The sequence below is a fragment of the Balaenoptera borealis genome, assembly GCF_965194805.1.
Source record: "Balaenoptera borealis genome assembly, chromosome: 7".
Taxonomy (NCBI): Eukaryota; Metazoa; Chordata; class Mammalia; order Artiodactyla; family Balaenopteridae; genus Balaenoptera; species Balaenoptera borealis.
In genome coordinates this window covers 11,389,585-11,412,407 of record NC_138864.1, presented here as the reverse complement: position 1 = coordinate 11,412,407, position 22,823 = coordinate 11,389,585, and the positions used below count along the sequence as shown (strand labels likewise).

The window sequence follows — 22,823 nt, the reverse complement described above, 5'->3', positions numbered from 1 at the left end:
ACAGAACCAATTAAGAGCTGACACTGAAAACATAAACAGCAATTCTTTTAGAAACTGGAGCCACTCATAACGGCCTCGGTATCAGATGAAAAGGGATTAAACTGAAGAAAACTGAAAGTCTGTGCCACTTGCTGGGAACTGCCCAACTCTGCAGACACCCCTGCGTGTCAGTTCCTCGCCTCCACACAGAGGAAACGGGCCAGGGAATCTCGAGGAGCCCTTGCAGGGCCAGGGGTCTGGGATTCTAAGTGAATTCAGACAACAAATGAAACTTCGTGTAAGGGGAAAAAGCACCACTCAGTTTCCTTAAGGTGATCAGGGACCGGACAGGCTGATCACCTTCCCACCACGGTCACTCTGCACTTTGTTAACCAGCAGCTAGGACCCAGAACTCTCTGCAGCATCCTTCCTCTTCCAGCTGCGTATCTGTGTCCTGACTCGATTCCTTCCTTGCCTTGTCAGCCGTGAAGGTAGCTGGATGGAAATGTAAACCTTTTGATGCGTTTTAGAAACAAGAGATTTTTAAAAGGACATAAGCTCAAGGCAGTCATAATTTAACCCCCATACATAAATGCCCAAGCAGAGGATTAAATAAGACCTCCAGCTTCTGCGTGAAGTCCTGTCCCTGGGAGGCTCACCCGTTAGAAAAGCAAAGTATTCAGAGCTACTGATACGCACCACAGATTATTTGAAAAGATGATAGAGTGTAACTAAAAATTATAAGCCAGAGCAGAAGAAAAAGCTTTAATATCTAAAAATAAAGGCTATCATAGTTCCTTACTATGATCAACTAATTCACTGATTCATTTACTAATTCAACATGTATTGGGAAAATTAGATAACAATGAAGCTTAAGGAGAAACATGAAATGCTGCTTGTGATGAGATGATAGTGAACCAAAGTGCAGAACCCAGAGGCGTATGTGCCCCAGTGCTAACTGCCTGGGGTGGGTGAGCAGGGCTGTAACCCTGAGACACCAGGTGGTGCCCCGATGGAGGCCCAGGCTCTGCCAGCCTCACAGGGCACGTACCCTGGCAGGGTTGGCTGCCATCATTCTGGAGCACTTTTCTTGAATGAGGTTGATACATGAGTTGCAATTTAAAAATCATGAATGACATGTTTTTAAAATTTTAAATACATCTTTTAAAAGGTGCAGTTGAAACAAACATGTCAATCGGAGCAGACCTGATTTCACAGCCCACCTCCAAGGTCAAGTGCGTGGGTGAGCAGTTCACCAGCTAGACCTGCAGCAAAGTCCAGCATGTTCCCCGCAACTTTGCTGGGACCCAGAGACATGGGGACAAAGTTGCTGCTTTAACGTAAGGTAGCAATGAGCCCTAGTGGGCTCCAGGGACCCCCTGAAACAACCCGGGGGCTGTGAGCTCATGGTCTTCGGCGTGGGGACACTGCCTCACAAAGTTGCCGTGGGACCAGCCCTTTCAATCGTGTCTACGAAGGAAAAGGATGAGGCCACCTCACAGCAAAGGCCACTCGTCTTGGGCCAATAAAAGTGTTTTTACACGAAAGTAGAGCGGCAGGAACACAACCACAGCTTACGTGACCACGTTACAGTTCCCAAGGCATTTTCAACATCCTATTCATCTGGTCCTGCAGCCACTGTGTCGGGGAGATATTATTATGATTATGTTGAGGTCCGCACGGCTAAGTGACCTGCCGGAGGTTGAGCCCCAAGTGGCAGGGCCTAGACTGGAACCCAGACTGGATACAGGCAGATGCTTCCTTTTGAGGCTTCAAGTTCTAGCACGCTTGCTATTTTGGACAAGCTCCTGTCACCTTTGTTCTGGCCACGGATAACTTATCCTTTAAGGATAGTCTATGAAGAGTTCAACACTAAAAAAAAAATTCCTTTTGAAAACAGAGAGATTTTACTTTAGCTGGGTAATAGAGTCAGTGATGTATAGTTTTACAGAGAAAAACTGCACAGACGAATAATGCAAATTGTACAGAGGAAGCAGCAAGAAAATACCGGTATCTGCATATTCCCTCATTATGGAGTGACAGCTATAAAGTACTCTACAGACATGAGGCGCAGATAGAAGTGTGTCTAGTCAGTCCCCCCGCAGACTCAGAGACTCTCTCTCCAACATTTCTGAGAGTAAATGTCTACCTTGAATGAAAGACCTCCAGTGGGGGAACTCAAGGTTTGGAGTCAGTGGGCCCCATAATTCTCTCCAGCTGTGTCCCTCCCTCACAGCTACACACACACAAGAGCCCTGTGGTCTCTGGCTCGTCCACAACCCTCTTAAGCTGGGGTCACTAGGACTGCATCTAAGGTTGCAAAAATGACCCGACCTGAAACTAATAAGCTATTACAGCAAGGTTGCAGGATACAAAGTGAATACACAAGTCAATCGCTTCCCTATATAACAGCAGAGAACAAGTGGAATTTGGAGTTAAAAACACAATCCCATTTATATTAGCACCCCCACAATGAAATACTTAGGTATGAATCTAATACAACATGTATAAGATCTATATGAGGAAAACTACAAAACTCCCACTAATAAAATCAAAGAAGTAAATAAACTAAATATTCCACATTCATGAATAGGAAGACTCAATATATAATTATGATGTCAGTTCTTCCCAACTTGATCTGTAGATTCAATGAAATCTCAATCCAAATTCCAGCAACTTACTTTGTGGATATCAACAAACTAACTCTGAAGTTTATATGGGGAGCCAAAGACCCAGGACAGCCAACACAATATTGAAGGAGAAGAACCAAGTCAGAAGACTGATACTACTTGACTTCAAGACTTACTATAAAGGGACAGTAATCAAGACAGTGTGGTACTGGTGAAATAATAGACAACTAGATGAATGGAACAGAATAGAAAGCCCAGAAATAGACCCATATAAACAGTCAATTGATCTTTGACAAAGGAACAAAGGAGATACAGTATTGCAGAAATAGTCTTTTCCACAAATGGTGCGGGAACAACTGGACATCCACGTGTGAAAAAAACTAGACACAGACCTCAAACCCGTCACAAAAATTAACTCAAAATAGAATGGATATAAAAGTGAAATGCAAAACTATAAAACTCTTAGGAAAAAATTTAGATGACCTTGGGTTTGCTGATAACTTTTTAGATACAATACAAAAGACATGATCCATGAAAGGAAGTATTGATAAACTGGATTTCATTAAAATAAAAAATCTTTTGCTCTGAGAGACACTGTCAAGAGAATGAGAAGACAAGCCGCATCCTGGGAGAAAGTATTTGCAAAAGACAAATCTCACAAAGAACTGCTATCCAAAATATACAAAGACCTCTTAAAATTTAACAAGAAGAAAACAAACAACCCTATTAAAAAATGGACAACCTTAACAGACACCTTACCAAAGAAGATATGCATATGGCAAACAAGCACATGAAAAGATGCTCCACGTCATATGTCATCAGGAAAGTGCAAATTAAAACAACAAGATAGGGGCTTCCCTGGTGGCGCAGTGGTTGAGAATCCGCCTACCAATGCAGGGGACACGGGTTTGAGCCCTGGTCTGGGAAGATCCCACATGCCGCGGAGCAACTGGGCCCGTGAGCCACATCTACTGAGCCTGCGCGTCTGGAGCCTGTGCTCCGCAACAAGAGAGGCCGCGATAGTGAGAGGCCCACGCACCGCGATGAAGAGTGGCCCCCGCTCGCCGCAACTAGAGAAAGCCATCGCACAGAAACGAAGACCCAACACAGCCAAAAATAAATTAATTAATTGATTAATTAATTTTAAAAAAAACACAACAAGATACCACTAAACACCTATTTTGAATGGCCAAAATCCAGAACACTGACAGCACCAACTGCTGGTAGGATGTGGAACAGCAGGAAGTCTCATGCATTGCTGGTGGGAATGCAAAATGGTGCATCCACTTTGGAAGACAGTTTGATGGTTTCTTACAAAATAAACATACTCTTACCATGTGATCCAGCAATTGTGCTCCTTGGTATTTACCCAAAGGAACGGACAATTATGTCCACACTGAAACCTGCACGTGGATGTTTATAGCAGTTTTATTCATAATTACGGAAATGTATAAACACTCGAGATGTCCTTCAGTGGGTGAATGGATAAACAAACTGTGGTACATCCAGACAATGGAATATTATTCAGCACTAAAAGGGAACAGCTCTCAGACCATAAAAAGACATGGAGGAATCTTCAAGGCATACTACTAAGTGAAAGAATCCAATCTGAAAAGGCTATGTATACTGTCTGATTCGAATCATATGACATTCTGGAAAAGCAAAACCACGGAGACAATAAAAGGATCAGCGGCTGCCAGGAGTTAGGGAGGAGGGATGAATAGGCAGAGCACAAAGGATTTTTAGGACACTGAAACTATTCTGTGTGATACTGTAATGGTGGATGCGTGTCATCAAACGTTCGTCCAGACCCACGGAATATACACCAAGAGTGAACAGCAATGTAAACTCTGGACTCCGGGTGACTATGAGGTGTCCATGTAGGTCCATCAACTGTAGCAAATGTCCCACTCTGATGGGGGACGTAATGAGGGAGACTGCGCATGTGCAGGGGCAAGGGCTATATGGGAACTCTCTGCACCTTCCTCTCAATTTTGCTGTGAGCCTAAAACTGCACTAAAAAATAAAGTCTAGTAATAAGAAAAGTGCCCCGGGGAGCTCGCTGTCTGGGGATCTGTGTCACCCTGGGTCGATCTGCGGACTCATTGATCTTTTTAACATTTCCAGCTGGAGGGGCAGGTCGCCCACATTCCCCCAAATGAAACCCAGGCTGTGACATTTACTCCACTGAATTTGGCCATCTTCGGCCTGCGGAGTCCTGGCCCTGCCGCCAGGACACTTGAAGCCCCACCCAGCCCAGCCCTGTGGCGGCTTCTACAGAAGGAAACCTCCTCTGACACAGCAAGGGAAGGAGCCCAGACCGAAGGTAAGAAAGGAAGCCGTGTCACTGAGCCCATCCCTGCCCAGGAACCTGGAGGACCGGAAAACGCGGCAGGGACTGACCTGCCCCCTGCTTCAGGAGCTCGGCCGCAGAGTTGGCCGCCGTTTGCGGAGAACTTTCGGCTCTTTCCTCCAACGGGTCTGCAGGAAGGAGCAAGAAAACGCAGAAATGAGACCACCTCCCAGGCAAAGAATGACCATGACAATGTGTATGCTCCTGTGCTCCTGATTGAGGCCCGGACGGTGAAGCACAGGCTCTGCAGAGCTGGGCCTTCCTCCTGCAGACAAGAGCCCAGCGCAGAGAACCATCACCACAGTGCAAGCAAAAGCTGGGATGGCACAGCCCAGCAAAACAGCTTTCTCACCTCTGAATTAATTTATATGAACAATTACATTTTAAAAGGTAAGTCACATTTGCCTGTATTTTAAATTAATCATGTTTCTGGAATATAATACAATTATGTGAACTTGAGATTGTCTAGGAAAGCGGGGATATGCCTGATCGCATGCTGTGTGTGCTATTTTTTTAAAATCTTTTCACCGTGAATATTTTGAAACAAACACAAAGGTAAAGACAATAGTTCATCCAGCACCTAACATCAACAATATCAACATTTTGCTGACTTTGTAGAATTATAAAATTTAAATGCAAATGACCTGGAAGGTCTCTGAGTCCAGGCATTTTATAATTTTGAGCTACACAATCTTGGCTCCAAGGAAACTTTTCACAAAGCCATGACATAAAGACATGACCAGAGGCTGCAGGGGCAGCGGGCCACCTCTTCTTACCTGACCTGGGTGAACTATTCAGGGTTTACCCACAGAGTAGGTGATGGAAAGGAAGTTCTGGTCTGATTTTTCTCAAGGAATCTCTTTGGATTCCAACACCCTACGGGTGATCCCACACAGAGCCAGAGCGGCCCTCAGGCCCCAGCAGCATACCTCTATCCGGAATGAGCAGTTTGCAGGGCAAAGCCAAGGGCGTGATGGAATGCTGACACACCAAAGCCGTCAGGCTCCCTGTGAACAGATGAACAGCAAACAGGCGTTAGCACCGCCCTAAATACTGTGTTGCTCAGCCAATTTATCTGCTGAAAGGAGGCAGCTGCAAAGGGTGACCCCTTATATTTTTAGCACCCGACATGCTCCATTATTGTGGGAATTTGTGCAAAACTTCAACGAAGCCATAAGTTCAGCAGACGGCGAAGGGGCAGATAAAGGGAACTGCAGATGATTCTCAGCAAAGACACGTCATTACCAATTCATAAAGAACAAGTCACACAGTCTGCTGAATCTGAGACAGCTCCCACGGGTACCACCAAATCATCTCTGTAAGGTGATGCTTTGCTTTGCTCAAGCTCTGCCTGTGAGCTCATGCCGTCTTTCGGACATGCCTGCAGGGGCGGGAAGGCTCTCGTCTTACAGGGAGCCTGTGCTTCTCTTGTGCCCGGAGGGTGGGGGTCACACTCAGGCCCCTACCTTGTCCACCCTTCTCTGTCCGCCTACCTGGACCGTACCTTGTGGAATCTGCATTTCCAGTCCCAGCACCGTGCATTTTATTTGCTTAGTTTTGAGAAAGCTTTTAAGAACAATTTCATATCCAGTTTATTTTAGAGACGATAACTGAGGAATCTCTGAATGGGGATGAAAAGTAAATGCTCTGCGTGAAGCCCCAGCGGAGTGATGGCACTGAGCAGATGCAACGCGTGCTCGTGGGTTCAGAACGCCAAGTCATGCTCTCAGCCACTTACCAAAATACGGTTCATTGGAGCACCCTTTCAACCGCACCCCTTTCGGGGTGCACTCGATCAAAAAATGCCGAACGAGTTCATTGGCCAAATCTCCAGCTGTGGTAGAGGTTTAAAAGAAAGAGAAGAGAATTTTTAAAACTGAGATCATGGGAGGATGAGAGAGAGGGAAGGAGAGCCTGGCCCCCGCAGTAGGTTGGCTGCCGAGAACCACTGTAGGAATGGTAGCTGGGCTGTGGGAAGGCTGGCTGAGCACTGCCCGATGGGCAGCTAGAATCCCCTCCAGTGACTGTGCTTAGAGGTGGAGGGGTCCTTAGCAGACAGCCTCAAACACTGCAGAGTTCCCAGGGACGGAAATGAGCAGCTAAGAACTGGGAACATGGACCCCCAGCTCCTTTGCCTCCTACCTAAGAGGAGAACTTAGAAAGACCCAGACACAGCATGATGCCCAAGAATGAATCACTGGAAAGAGCTGGAAGGGTGCCAGTCTTCCTGAGTAAGATTTAGCCAGGAGTCAGGTACACAAGCCCCTCCTGACAGCAAGCCCTCTAATCATATTGCTGCTACACAGACCTGCGTTCATGCCAGCCCACGAGCCCAAAGAGAAAGTGCATCATGAAAAGCCACAGCATGGCCAACTGTCTGATGGTGGAAAAGTACAGACAACGAACAGAAGAAAAAGAAGTCACTGCACTATGCTAATGAGTCCCGCAGACACTCACATTCACGGTGCGCAGTGTTTCCGCCCTGCCTCATTCAGCACCCTCCCTGGGAAAGTGTCTCCATGGGAACGTGTCTCCATGGGAACGTGTCTCCATGGGAACGTGTCCCCATGGGAACGCGTCTGCCTGCCGTTACTTCTAACATTTCTGAAGGCAGGACCTGCTAGAGGTGGGTATGGGCCCCACACCTGGCCCATAGCAGGCTTCCCCAGTGATGCTTATTTTAAACAACACTGACTAATATCAACAACATCGGTGTCAGCATTTCACAGGGGCAGTATAGCTGGTAGGAAGGGAAATGAGCAGATTCCATAAAAGGCAGTACTGAATAAAAATGGGGACAAGAACATTGTGCCATTCAGTTGTGGGAGGAAAATGATCCACGGCTTCCAAACTGAAGGCAGACACAGAGTGTGGTCTGGATGCCAGTGGTGAGAAGTGAGTCAGTGGGGGACCCAGCTGCATGTGGATTCGGAGACCAGCACCCCACACATCTGTCGCTGTTCCGTCTCCGGGGTACCAGGGGTGGGTGGTGACTTGCTGGGCTTTTTCCTGGTCAACTGTCCTCTCAGATCTATCCTTAGACTGTGAAATCCAAAGGCCAAATCCAGGGGCCGGGTGAAGGCAAGGCAACCAGACAAAATTTCACCCAGAGGATGCGCCTGGCAATGTTACATGTCCTGAAGTCTGCTATTCTAATATGCTCTATTTTGTTGCCTTTGCCTGAAGATTGAGACAAAGTGGGCCTTAGAGGCAGGATGCAGGCCTGGAGGTAAGAATTATATAGCACCATCTGTGTTTCCAAAAAGATAATGCATGCAGTTAAAAAAAAAAAAAAAAAGTTTTGGCCTTGTTTTAAAAGCTTCAGCTGAAACCGAGGAGCCCGGGAGCTGCCACGCGATCACTCAAGCTCCCTCATCACCCATCCCTGTCTCCACAGACCCTCAGAGGTTCCAGTCCTGAGACTCTGTTCTGATACAATCATCACTCAGCATGTTTCCAAATACCGCCAAACACCTTACACCCTCCACACTCAGGGCCCAGTCAGCTCTTGAGCTACAAAAGCCTCTATTTAAACCACTGGAAAGCGAGTGGAGCGTTTGGTGGCGCTTCTCATGCAGAATTCTGGATGCCCTGGGGCCCTAGTTCCAAGGCTCCCCTGTTCTGCCTGATCTGCACAGAGCCTTCTCCCCCTTCACTTCCAGACATGACAATAGCCACGGATCTGGGCTCTGAATCACCTGCCCCTTCTCAGCCTCGCCCCCCACTTCTATTCACACAACCACTACCTTTGCCCAAACCGACCATCTAAGTTTCCTGAAAACCCCTTGGCCATGCCTGAAGCCGGACCCCTTGGAAACCAAATCTCATTCTTCAAGGTGTAAAACTCACTCCAAGGCAATTTTCTCTAGGAAGCTTTAAGCAGAGATTCCATCCCAGGATTTGGTACTGGGCGCAGAGCGTGAGTGAAGCAGGCGAGTGTCGTTTTGTTTAAACACCAAAGGTTCAGAATCTGTGCTTACCCTGATCCACCCTTGCCCCACCCAGGTGAGCCCAGGTGCCCTAGGAAGAGCCATGTAACTTGCCGACATTCCACTCCACAATCTCCATTTAGGGGAAAAGAATCTTTTCCCTTTCCTTAGAGTTTGTGGCGTAGTTGGTAAAAAAAAAAAAAAAAAAAGGGCAAGGGGGGCAGGGTGCGATAAAAAGAAAGAAAAGAATAAACCAGAAACCACATATTAGGGGACAGAGAAAGGGAATAAGTGTATTGATTTGTTGGGAACCGAGCTCGTGCCTGAAGGAGAGGTGAGAAAGGACCTGGTGATATTGTATTTGAATGGGTGGTATCAATGTGAGCTCAGGAATTTTTTTAAATGATACATTCCCTAGCTCAGGTCCTAGAGAGAAGGAATGGTACTCCAATAGCAAAGAGCAAACCTAGCGATTAGATCTTGGTTTCTAGATACCGTTCCCCAGTAAAAAGAACCAAGGATCTTTAGAGAAATGGCTGGGGCAGGGGAAGTACAAAGTAAGCCTAAAACACGTTTGCTGTTTCAGAAAGCTGGCGTGCTCACGGACTAATGGGGGGTATGTCAGAAGGACAAGGGACCGCTGGAAGGGCCTCACCTAGTCAAATCCAGGATCCTTGGAAACCAAAAAGTAATGGTGGCGATGGATTACCACACACAGGAAAGGGCATGTAGGGGCTTCCCCACAAGGTCGTCGCCTATGTTTGGGTACATGCCTGTGTGCTTCATAATAATGCTTACCTGTGCATGCAGGCATCGCAAACTCTTCTATACATGGTTATGTTCATGACAAAAAACATTAAAAAGGTAAGAAGAAGCCTTGCCTGTATTACACGGTATTCGGCTAGTATTTGCCACCTGTGCAGAGTGTTGGACCAGAGAGGAAGAAGGCTTTGTCCTTCCCCCTAAGGAAGGATAATCTCATGACTCCAGGCTTGCACTGGCCTCACTTTCAATCCATCAAAATACTCTACTGGGTGTAGGAACAAGAACCGTGTATATAGTATGCCACATTCTATGTAAGAGAAAAGGAAAAACGCATGTTTGTGTGCAGCAGACAGATAGTGAGAAGACACGTAGGGATTTATTATAGATGTCTACCCACAGGAAGCAGGAGGGAACTGAGGCATACAGGGCTGAAAATGGGAGCAAAGATGCCTTATCAGAGGACTTGCTCCATTGTTCTGACATCTGATCACCCATCAAAGCAATAAAAAAAAATTTACAAACAATTAACCTTCCTTCTTGAGCCAAGACAGTACTTACCAAAATACACCCGAAAAAATAAATAATAAGAAGAAAAGCTATGAGTGCTGTTCCAGGTCACCCACCATCTCACGGGCACAAAGGTAACTGACAGGCGAGGTGCCGCTGAGAAGAGCCGGCGGGACCCACCTTTCTTGTTCAGCTGCAAGACGGAGGGCGGGGGCGTGGCCACCTTCATGGCCAGGCCATAGGCGCCTCGGAAGGAGTGGCTGTCCCTGACGATAAATGACCCGGGTTCCTTGTCCTTCAGCATAGCGATGGCTGCAGAGGGGAACAGAGAGATGTGAGCGTCTGCCGGGGGAGGCCACGGCCTGCCTCCACTCAGGGCCGTGACAAGGGTGAGGGAAGCCTCTGTGATGGCCCGAGGTTTCCTGGGGGCCTGACCGTAAAGGACACAGGGACACAGGGTGACCCGTCCCTTTAGATCACAAAGGTGCTGCCTTCACACACGACTCCTGTGAACCCCGCAGCACCTGTGAAGGCCAAATGAGGACCCCCCCACACCTGACAGCCCAGGAAACCGAGCCTCACTGGCACAGGGGCTGCCACGCACTCCCCGCCGTGGCCCTGCCCTACGTCTCCCCGCGTGGCATTTTTCTTAGAGATTTTAGAAAGTGCGCTTTCAACTTTCAATAGAAGGAAAGAAGTTTCCAATCCCACTTTCTGAAGAAAGTGAGTGTACCCCAAAAGTTACTGATTATCTAACGCGAATTCTAAGATTTGCCCCAGGGGGATCGTAGGTGGCCCTCCGTCTCGTGGCTCTGAGGCAGGTGTGGCAGTTATGGCCAATTGTTTCCAGCCTGGACGAGGCTGTGAACCCGTATTCAATGCGGCCGTCCCCAGTCAGTCAGGGCCACGAGCTGCACCTGGCACTGCACCTTCCACCTGCCCCTGGTGAGGCTGGGAGGCATGTCACACTGATTGTCACCTAACAAGGACATCCCTCCCCTTCAAGCTCAAAGTCTGGCTCCCCCAGGTCCCACGCTCAGGATACGGGAAGAAAGAGGGATGGATGGGTTAGGGTGACAGTAACCTCAAGTTGATGCAGCCCAGACGCCGGCGAGAATTTTCTCTAGTAACCAGAACATCTCTCAGAATGTCTCTTATAAACTTTACATTTTACAAAAAGAAAACTAGGGATTTAAAATATAAGGCACTAGAAAATTACAGCCATGGAAATGCCGCCTTTCTGTAGAGCCCAAGGCGCCGTCTGGAGTAGATGGGGGGCCCGGACATAAACCCAGGAGTGGCAGGAAGCCCCGTCACGCCTCAGGAAATAACCCCAGGAAGCCCTCTGTCCCAGGCCCCCTGTGCACCCGACTCCAGCCCCAATCCCCCGGCATGGCATTTGCTTGGCTGCAGGATGAAACAATTGGTTTCTTGTACACACTCTTCCATGGCACTGCCCCAGCCCCTGCAGGACAAGGCCATAAGGCAGGAGCTTGTACGCTGCCGCATGTAGGGGACGAGAGACAGAAAAGCACAGCGCTCTCCAAGGGGAGCGGGTTTGGTGTGACCCTGGGGGGTGCAAGCCTGACGCAGTGGAGTGAAAGCCCACCTGCTGCTCCATCAACTCAAGGCCGGGGAGGGGAGGGTGGGTGGACACCACGGGGGACCCCAGGCCTTCACAGCTGGTTTTGTCTCATAGCATACGGGGGCTGAAGACGTATTATTTTTTTAAAGTAGGGGAAAGATCACTTACAGAAGTTATAGTTTTCAATTGTGATAACCTCACCAGAGCTTTTTCTTTGTAAATCATGATTTTACTTCACTGTGGTGGAAAAAAGCGCCCCAGCCTCATGGGAGGCAGACTTCTGGGCAGCAGAGGGAAGGCCGGCTCTGCTCCGGCCCGTCCTCCCCTCCCAGACCTCATCCCTGAAGCCAGGCCAGCTGGGCACAAGGGAGCCGGGGTCTCACGCGCCCGCAGAGGGAGCCTGAGGGCGATGCTGGACTCATTGTCTCTGGAACAGAAATGAGCCCGCATTGAGGGTGTGAGAAGGGGCTCGGGCACACCCAAGGGACCCTCATCACCTCTCTCCCTGCAGCTGGTGTTTTCAAGGATTCGAGGGCAGAGGCCTGAGAGCACGGCTGGAACAACCATACTTAATTTCTACTTTACTTTCCTCCTAAGGTTTTTATGTTCACCTTTAAAAAGTCCCAAGGTACTAATCTTGCCATAGTAATATGTGAACAATTGTGCCCCAAAACAGGCTATAGGGCTTTTTTTTTTCCCCTCCTGAATCTCCCTGAAATTTCATTACAGTTTTTCCAGAAAAAGGCATATCCCAGCAGTTACAACAAAACCCACGGATGGCTTTCTTCCATCTGGAGAAGTCGGCACACCCAACAGAACATTCATCTGTGTAGGTGTTGTCTACACAAAATATCTAGAAAATAGAGGAAGTTATGCTTTCGGAGTTCAACTGGAAAAATCAATGCCCAATGCACATATTAGCTATTTTGAGATGGAGTCCACCCCAAAGAAATATTTGTAAATGTGTGGCTAACATTAGACAAATGACGACAGTAATTGCTACCGCCCAGCAGGTGCCACCAAGGGAGGTGCCCTCCACCCAGATCCTCTCCCCCAAACCCCAGGCGGAAGGCTTTCCCATCGCCATTCCACAGGACCCGCCTAGCGCTCTCCAACCAAGCCCGCCTCTTCGGAAGCCGGAGCCCGGCTGTTCAGTCAGAGAAGGGGGGCGGCCCAGCCCAGCCCTCACCCTGGTCTGCAAGGCTGAGCCGCCAGAGTAGGAGGGTCTGCTCAGAATACTCTAGGGCAGGGTCCCCGACAAGCACTTCTCAGGGTCCGTCGGGCTGGATGAGGCACTGAGGCACTGGAGCTAAGGGCCACAGTCCTGGGGGTTCTTGTGACCAGAGCAGGGAGGGGACGAGGACGGAGCATCTGGCCACAGCAGCGCCTGGAACGTGGGGCGTGCACGGCACAAAGGCCAATTCAGGGCCTCAGAAGCCTCTCCAGGCCAAGCGAGCGCCCCTCATAGGAAATGACAATAGGCCCATTGAGCTCATGGGGAGAAAGGCACATTCTTACCATTTTTATTATCTGCCTAACTGAGTAGAAGAATTTCAATGACAACGTTGGACAGGGCTGTTTTCCAGCCATTTAACTGTTCACATCCAGGCATTTTTGAGAGACACTCCCCCGGAGAGCAGCTATGATTTCTTCCCCACTTGCTGAGAGCAGCCCCTGGGGAATCTCCTTTCTGGGTACCCTGGCCAGCATCTGCCAGCCCCAGCCAGTTCCACTGTCATCCTCTCGGAGGGACGTCCGGAAGTGATGAGCCCACAGGCGGCCGTGTCGTCACCTCCAGGGAGGACGGCGGCTCCCGTGAGCGGGGCCAGCACGTCGCAGGGATCCCACGAATTCTGCTGGAGCGAGTGCTGTTCGCCTGAGGGGCTGCCCCAGAGGGACCACCACCGACGGCATGCCAGCGTCCCTCTGGGACGCCTCTTCTATTCGTGTTCTAGTAAAAAGTGACACGCGACTTCACTGCTCAAAAATACTAACCATTCCTCATTTTTGCCAGCTGTCTTCCGATTGTACCGCGCACCCAGAGTTGCCGTGCTGTGTGTGACATGCTGGGCTGAGTCCGCCAGCAGCTTGTCTTTCCAGTGTGACACAGGCAGGTGTGCCCATGAACGGTGTTAGAAAGACACCTCTCCTTCCTCCACTGACCCTCAGGCCAGTGGCTGGGGCCCATGACGTCTTCTCATCACGTCATCACTGGCAACGCTGGCCAGACCTTGGCTGGTGGAAGCCACCAGAAATTACACCCCACACGCTAGAACGATCGTGGCCGGTGCCCATCCCGGCCGGCTCCCTCATCAGGACTGAGCTTTTCCAATAAAAACGTAAAGGTCGTAGCCTTCCCCTCAAGGCGAGTCATGAAGTACAGGCCTTGCTCCAGCTCATCCGTCCCACCCTGATGCCCCCACCCCGCCGTCCTCCTTCCCGGATGCAGAGCCCCTGTCACGCCCACGCACCTTGCTCTCTGGAGATATCTGCCTTGTACCAGAACTTGGATGTGTCTTGGACAAAGTTCACGGACACGTGCTTATCACCTGGATTATCTGCAAAACAGAATTCAAAAACAGTAACTGTGAAGGGCGTTTTTCATTGCAAGCTCTCACCTCAAAGGGACCTAGAAATTCAAAGTCCCACCCTGGGCAAGGATGGGGTGCCCTGGGGAGAGCGCTCTCTTTAACTACAGGGGAGAAGCCTGACTCGGAGCAGGGAGGGACTGTTTCGTAACAGAAAACACAAAGACAGCAGGACCCTGCAGCACATTTCAACAGCACGCAGTTAGAGAGACAGGAAGCACACAGAGCAGAGCTGGGGTTGCTTACTCCTGGCAGTGTCTTATTATATCTTTTACATTTGAAACACTTCACAGTCAAATTTCAAATGTATTTGTTTAATGTTTTTTTTTTTTAAAGTTACTGTCACAGAACACTGGTTCCAAGTCAAAGGGGACAAAAACAGAACCACCACAGATGCGTGCATTTTCTGTTGTCGGAATGAATCTAACGTGAATAAACGCACAAGCCGAGATGAACTGGGAGGCGGCTCTGGATCGGTATTTCGCTTCGGGCTAGTGAGGTGGAAAAGACCCCCTGAAGGCTCTGGATTCTTCTCTCAAGGCGCTCAGCCCAGCCCTAGCACTGGGGCTCACGGGGCAGGCCCAGCTGTAACCCCAGGGTCCTTCCCTGCCCAAGTGCACCTGTGAGCACGGGGCGGGGGGCCCTACCCGTGGAGGCGCGCCTACCTGGGGAAGGTGCTGCTCCCTCGGCGGCCTTGGAAAAGTCCGGGAGGATGTTTGGGAAAGGGATGCTCATGGTGCTCCCGCTGTGAGGGCTGGAGAAGCCGCTGGAGGACGGGGACACCGAGCCGAAAGAACGGTCTCCCTCCGAGGCCCGCTTCTTCTCGGGAAGGGGCGGCTGCCCGGGCAGGCTCAGCCCCGGGCCCTGCACGACGGGGCTGTGGTGGCTGCTTTGTCCAGGTGCCACCGTGAGAAAGCTGTGGGACAGGAAGCCGCTGTCGGCAGCCTCAGCTGCTGTCCGCGGGGTGCCGGGGGCCTGGGACGCTCCGTGGGAATTGGCCAGCAAGGCCCCCGGGTCCTCGCCGGGGGGGAGCCCACCTCCTTCGGGGGCAGAGCCGAAGCTCAGGAAGGCCTGGTTGCCCGGGGGGCCCAGAGCTTCCGGCGGCTCCGCCAGGGACAGCTCGGGGCCGTGGAAGGACGTCTGCAGCTCGGCCGGCGGGAAGCGGGGCCGCCCGGGGCCGTCCTTGCCGGGCCGGCTGCTCCCCAGCAGGGTCAGCGTGGACTTGGGGCTGGTCTCCACCCACTGGTGCTCGGCCGAGGAAGGGCTGTTCAAAAGACAAACCGTCAGGGAACGACACGGCCAGGGAGATGCCTGGACGGTAGCAACGGCTCCCACATGACGGGGACGGGGATGGGGAGGCTGGGCGCCGAGGCTCCTCTTGCAGCAGCGCGACGCTCCCCGAATATCTGAACTCAGGCCCGGCCCTTGCAGCCTCCCACTTGACTGTTCACCCCAGATGCTCAGTCTACAGCCTCAGGGACTGGGGGGGGGGGGGGGAGGTGGTCCGACCCTGCCTCCCCAGCCTGTGTGCCTCTTCCTTCCTCTCTCTTCACCTGGCAAAGTCCCCTCTTCTCTTCAATTCAAGACGTAGCTCAACTGTGTCCTGACCTTGAAGCCGGTGTCCGCGTGTGCACAGGGATTAGCTGTGTCCTCCCTCTGGTCCCACCACGCATGTACCAACCACGGGATCTGCTTAAACCTCCCTCCCCCCGTTCTCTTCTTCTTCCCGATGCCCAACATAGGTGCCTGACACAGTCAGTTTTCATAAGTGCTTGCAGGAAAACCAGCTGATTAAGGATACATAGGAGATTGCCATATCGAAAATGGGAAATTCCAATATTAAGAATATTGGAAATTACTCTACATTTAGAAATACAGAAAGACAGCTAACACACTAGGAAACATGTATTTGCTCTGTGTGTGATGTCAAGTCCTGAAATGCAATGTCCCCCTTTTTTGTAAAGAGAAAGGAGGTGGAATTAAGGGTGGTAACTGTAGAGCAATGTGCCCACAAGTAAAATACTAAGAAATGATTCCTACCCTGAGCATCTGAATTTGCTCAGTGGCAGTCCTTTGTGAAGGAGAAATAGGACATTTCTCTCTGTCCGTGGCCCAAACTTTCTGTTCTCCAATCCCACTGAGGGGTGTTCCTGCACCCCCACCCCCAAGCTTTCCCGAACACCTGCACAAATTCCATGTCTCCGAGAGCAGCACGTCCTGCCTGCTCTCTCCACCCCAATCTGCAGCCCCGGGCAGGCCCCCTCCTAGCCTGGCCACCGCACCCCCTTTCCAGCCTCAGCTCAGACAACGTTTTCACGGATGCTCGGTCCTGAACTGGCCACTGTGCCCAGACTCTAAGTGCAGTGTGTTCCTTGAGCACTCCGCCTGCTAACACTGAGGGTGGACTCAGGAGTTTTTATTTTGACTGCATTTTGGAAGAGTGATTGTTGTCAATCCACAAGGCAGCCCGGTGTCATGTGGAGGATGAACGAGCCCCCGCCTTCCCTCCGTGGTGCTTGGGTTTGGGGTCTGTAAGAGCAGCCTGTGCTCGGTTCAAAGGCCACCTTACCTCCCCCTCCGCTGGCTGGGGCTGTGGCCAGAAATCGTGCAGGAGGATGTGAACGCCCGCTGGAAGGAGGGCGCCGTGGGCATGTCGGCCCGGAGCATCGCAGGTTTGGGTCCAACAGGGCTCTCTGACATCCCCACAGAGTGACCGAGAATCTCAGGGCAGCCTCGTGGTTCTGGATCAAGGAAACACGAGCAGACTGTAAGGAGCAGTGCCACTTCCAAAGCTTTCTGCTGCAGAAGGAGGTGACCCGACCCCACCAAGGGCAGCTTCCTCTTGCCCGGCACATTTCCAAAAGGAGAAACACCTGACCAGTCCCTGCTCGCAGCTCTCAACACGTACTGATGACCACCATCCACTGATGATGTTTGTTTACAATGAGACGGGAGGGAGCCCAGCGTCTCACCTGAGGACCAGTTTGCCCTGATATACTTACCTTGCTGATGAGGTAAGCCATTTCCCACTCTAGAAAGGGCAAGGCCTCTGTGCAAACCACAGAAAAGACCCACTTTCCATAACGTGCCGGCCCAGCGGCACTCTGTGCCCCAGGTTGGGTCGCGTGCTTTCGGCTAACACTTCCCTCCGCCAGCTCGGCCCTGCCTGCGGTGTCTTCACCCCCAAGAGGTGCAGAGGCCACTTGGCCCGACCCCCGTCACAGGAGGAGGAGAAGCTGAGCACCAGGAAAGCCTGCCTGTCTGACACCCGCACACCGCAGGGAACTTCACATGATCCACTGACCCGATGTCCGTCCTGCTCACAGCCTAGCATCACCACTATTTCTGGGTTTGTTTGTTTTTTTAATATTTTGCCTTTTTTTAAAAAACTAAGCTTTGAGAACTGGACAAATCTACCATGGTCAATAAAATAATATTGTGAGAAATACAGGTTATTTTGCTTTCTGCCTTAAAATAAGGGAGGACTGATCAGAAAATAATAAAGTTGAAAAAAATTTCACATCACTCATGTTACTCAGTTCCATCTATCATCGATCCATCCATCCATCCACCCATCTATCACCCATCTATCCATCCATTTACCCTTCCATTTATCCAACCATCTGTCACCTATCCACCCATCTATCTATCTGACATCTATGCATCTATCAATATACCTATAATTTTATGGACATAATATCAAATATTTAATTAAAAAAAAACTGATCAGGCATTCCAGGTAACAAAACAAAAACATGCAAAAGAAAACAAAAAAATGAAAAAGAAAAGAAGAAAGAAAAGAAAAAACACCCACAGCTAATACAAACATTGGAGTTAAAAGACACAGACTTCAAAATAACTAAACTGAAAATGTTTCAGAAACAGGCTCCATGCTCATAGGGCAGGAGAAGCCCCCAGTGTTCACTGCTGGCCCCTCCACTGAGCTGGCAGCTGGTGGGAGCTTCAGGTCAGTCATGCTATGAATTAATGAATGAGTTAACCAAGGCACCGACAAAAAAGTACAGGGCAGGGCAAAGTGTGGAAATATGGTTCAGGAGGTTGGCCCGAAGAGTGGGAGGACAATAGAGGTGCCAAGCAGCCCCTACGACCGCACGTCAAGGAGCAGCACAGAACCACTGGATCAGAAAAACGGTTTGTCCATCAAGTCTAGCGCACCCGCTTTCGGGCTGTCTGAGCGTGTCACGGGCCACGCCTGAGAGCACGTGGCACGAGCGCGCACACAGCAACTCCTCGCAGGACCGGTGCCTCCAGCACTGAGGTTGCTCTCAGTGGTCCCCATGCAGTGACGGGAGCCGTATGTTGGCCCAGTCCCAGGGCCGCGGCCACCTCAGGAATCCCACACCACACGCCCACGGCGCCCAAGAGCCCCAGCAAAGGAGGAGAAGCCGAGGGGAAATAAGATCCCACTTTGTGCTGTTATCATGCTGCCTGTTCCAGAAAACAACCAGCACAGCGCTTCCCATGAAAGTGGCTTTGTTCCTAACTCAGTTAGAGCCAACTCTGGGGCACGTGGCTGGGTTCTGTTCCCTCTGGTCAGATCAGCCTCTGCCCCCTGCCCAGGCAACAGGATTTAACTCCTAAGGGGGCGGCCAAGCACCTCAGAGTGGAGGCCCCAGCTTCCTGGCCCCTCCACGTGCTCAGAGATGCAAACAGCACCGGGAGTGGGAGCCTCGTGGGAGGTAAGGGTGCGCCCTTCATTCTCCAAGCGGTGGGGCGCTGGCCACCGGCCCTGCTGGGAATCCAGAGACAAAAGAACGGGAGACCCACGTGGCTGGAGAAGGACCTCGAAATCGGGCTCCAAGCACAGGCAGAGGCACCAGCTGCGTGAGTCGAGCCTGCAGACTCTTCTGCGTGGATTCACCTCATTTCTCGAAGCGCACACGCCCGAGAGCAGACAGACCGTGTCCTGGTTGGTTTTTGTTCAACTTGCACATTTGCTGTTCACGGTTGAACGACAGGTGAAATTTCCAGAAGGACGACTGTACGTGGGCCCCATTGCCTGGTGGAGGTGGGGATCGCGCCTCCGTCTTCTCAACTCTGGACCCAGAAGGAGGCTCAGGGGTGCGGTGACGGCCATGGGAGCAGAGGAGAGTTCCGACATGAGGGAGGTCCTGCAGGCGACAAGCGTGCGGGCGTTGGTCCCGGCGGCCTTCCTCCCGAGCCCGCGGCCGGCAGGCTTTCCTCGGCTCCGGATGCCACAGAGAGCATGTCTGTCTGTCCTAAACCAACTACATGAGGGGCTCCAGGGTAGTCAGACTTCTGGGGCCACAGCCCCCACTAGGGTGTGTCCACAGAGTCGGGGGACTAGGGACCACACGGACCCTGCTGTACCCCCCGTGCACGTCAGAGCTCTGGTGCCCAACCCGATCTGGGCTCTTTTGGGTCCCTGGCATCGTCCTGGCAGAGTGGCAAGTCTGTTCCTCCTCACCACATTCTCACATTTTCCCTTTCCTGCTGACGCCCAGAGGAGGCCGCATAATACCTTCAGTGGTTGGAAATCGACCGCCTCACTTCCTGGTTTTCTCTGTGCAGACGGCGCGTCTTGGGCTGAGGGCTGGGAGGAGGGGGTCTCCCTCTGGGCTCCCGGGATGTCCAGCCCACCATCTCCCCTCTGCTTCCCCTTCCTGCACTTCCTTTACCCAGAACAGGGTGAGAGAGGGTCACAGGCTCTTTTCCAAAAGGCCTATTTTTATGCTCCATTTGGGCCACTACAGGAGGTTCTGTGGGAAGCTGGGTGACATTTGCTCTCCGGTCACCACTATTTACATCACATAGTATAAGTTAACAAGAAGAAAGGGAACCCTCGCTGCTCTCAGCTCACTGTGCTCCAGAGCCTGGTGCCGAGGCCTTCACGGGAAGGGAATGGGCGGGCAGAAAACGTAAAGGAGGGGCCCACACATCAAGGTTCATCCCCGTATGCCTCTTCTCTTGGATGCAGGAACCACTACTTACTAACAAAAGTCAGGGCATGTGACATTTAAAAAAAAAAAAAAAAAAAAAAATCAACATTTTCTTGTCTCCTAGGTACATAAAAAAATCTCAAAAATGTATAAAAATTATTCACTCATATATTACTTACTCTTAATCGTTACACATTGCCATTACATTTTTTATATGACCTTTAATGAAAAAGAAAATATATTTAGCTGAGGTCAAGATTATTCTTGCCTATCCAGGTGAAGACACTTGAGTTTTGTTATTTAACTATCTAAATAGTCTCAACCTTTGGCTGGCATATTCACAATAAACCTTTAGAAGTGAATGAGAAAACCTATTGATGGAATCCTGGAAGGCTGGCGGGATTCTGATAGACCAAATGGTACATGTGTACGCATCTATCTATCTATCTATCTATCATCCGTCTATCTTTTTATCTATCTGTTCACCTTTCATCTATCTTTTATCTATAGCTATCTACTTAGCTTTCATACCTATATCTATCACCATCCCTCCGACCTTCCCTCCTGGGATGATGTAGTTAACCAAGAAGTTCCCTTCTCCACCAATTGAGAGAGTTCTGCAAAATGGAACATTACCCAACCTTTTTTTCTCTCTCACTCTAGTTCTAGGTGTGAAACTGGGGCTGCTGGGGAAGGAGTGCACAGATCCCCAAGTTCTAGTCTGGGTTCCACCACAAGTCATGGACCACTGAACACGCTCTCAACCTCTGGGACCTCAGGTTCTTCATTCACAGAATCCCATCAATTAGGATCAGAGCAGATTATTTCTTGAGTCTCTTTAGCTCTAAGTTTATCTCCCCATTGTTTCTTTTTCCTTCTGTTTCTGTCTTCCTTTGTAAATTGGTGGTTTCCACCTATGGTGATTTGCTCAGTCCCCCCTTTTTTATGTGTCATGTCTCAGCTCTTGATTTTTGCTTTATGGTTACCACGAGGTTTACATAAAACATTTCATAGGTACAACGGTCCTTTTTCTGCTGTCTAGCTCTAAATTTAAAGCATTTTAAAAAGCAAGATTGCATGGGAAGTTCAATAGTAGTGATTTTTAAAAAATTATTCATTAGATATTTAAATTTTGTAGGCTTTATACTGTGTACTTTTCAAAAAAATTATTTATTTAGTTATTTTTATTTTTGGCTGCCTTGGGTCTTCGTTGCTGCGGGCAGGCTTTCTCTAGTTGCGGCAAGTGGGGGCTACTCTTCGTTGCAGTGCTTGGGCTTCTCATTGCTGTGACTTCTCTTGTTGCGGAGCACGAGCTCTAGGTGTACGGGCTTCGTAGTTGTGGCACGCAGGCTCAGTAGTTGTGGCTCGTGGGCTCCAGAGTGCAGGCTCAGTAGTTGTGGCACACGGGCTTAGTTGCTCCGCGGCATGTGGGATCTTCCTGGACCAGGGCTCGAACCAGTGTCCCCTTCGTTGGCAGGCAGATTCTTAACCACTGTGCCACCAGGGAAGTCCAATAGTAGTGATTTTTTTTTTAATTTTATTTATTTATTTATGGCTGTGTTGGGTCTTAGTTCCTGTGCAAGGGCTTTCTCCAGTCGTGGCAAGTGGGGGCCACTCTTCATCGCGGTGCACGGGCCTCTCACTGTCGCGGCCTCTCTTGTTGCGGAGCACAGGCTCCAGACGCGCAGGCTCAGTAATTGTGGCTCACAGGCCTAGTTGCTCCGCGGCATGTGGGATCTTCCCAGAACAGGGCTCGAACCTGTGTCCCCTGCATTGGCAGGCAGATTCTCAACCACTGCGCCACCAGGGAAGCCCAATAGTAGTGATTTTTAAAGGGAGCTCTTACCTTATAATTTTTTAGCTATTTGTCTATGAACAACAGACCACTTAACCAATCTTCTTGAAAGCAAGGGAAAGATGGGCAGGCAGCCAGATATATAATGTCAATTAAGTAGAGGAAAACCTTGGAAGACTGAAAAAACAATGCTGCGATAGATGCTTTTTGTCAAAAATCAAAGTCCTGCATCTCTGGCCCCAGAGATGCTCTACAAACACAGAAGGAAATGATCAACGGCCCCCATATGGAGAAACACATACTTTCTTGACCTTGAGTTTTTTCTTTTGTAAATCTTTATGTCACAGTCACATCGTACGAATGTGTTCTATGGGTTAAGGTTTTCAGTAAGTACTAGGAGTGCTCTCCCAAGGATGAACTGTCTCTCTCTCTTCTAGAAGCATCAATGTTCTCATGCCTCCAGCAGAGCCAGAAGTGCCCCAACCAGCACTGCAGTCAGGGCCCCTGTCTGTTAACAGACAGGGGATCCTTCTGTGAAGTTCTCATCCAAACCGGAATTACCCCCTTCAAAAAACTTATGCCACAGTTTTCCTTTTACTCAATAACACAGAAGAACCAGAAAATGCAGATAAAATAGCTCACTACAATCAGGACCTTGTTTCTTCTTATTCTTTTAAGATGTCTCATTTCTATTCAGAGGTTTTGATTCAAGCATGCTGGAAAGAAAACACATTTGCCCCCATTTCATTGGTGTTGTGCAGGGAATTCTAA

At 50.0% G+C, this 22,823-nt stretch overlaps 1 protein-coding gene across 7 annotated transcripts in view; it reads right to left on the bottom strand.

Moving 5' to 3' along the window:
• TNS3 (tensin 3) overlaps window positions 1–22,823 on the bottom strand; it is a 236,494-nt gene that overhangs the window by 10,697 nt on the left and 202,974 nt on the right. For all 7 annotated transcript variants that reach the window (XM_082399615.1, XM_082399616.1, XM_082399618.1 and 4 more), the window contains 7 exons: window positions 16,906–17,077; window positions 15,002–15,600; window positions 14,220–14,306; window positions 10,344–10,475; window positions 6,701–6,796; window positions 5,892–5,969; window positions 5,013–5,090 (listed from right to left, as the gene is read on the bottom strand). In XM_082399615.1, the coding sequence (XP_082255741.1) occupies window positions 5,013–5,090; window positions 5,892–5,969; window positions 6,701–6,796; window positions 10,344–10,475; window positions 14,220–14,306; window positions 15,002–15,600; window positions 16,906–17,077 (1,242 nt within the window). The remainder of the gene's footprint in view (window positions 1–5,012; window positions 5,091–5,891; window positions 5,970–6,700; window positions 6,797–10,343; window positions 10,476–14,219; window positions 14,307–15,001; window positions 15,601–16,905; window positions 17,078–22,823) is intronic.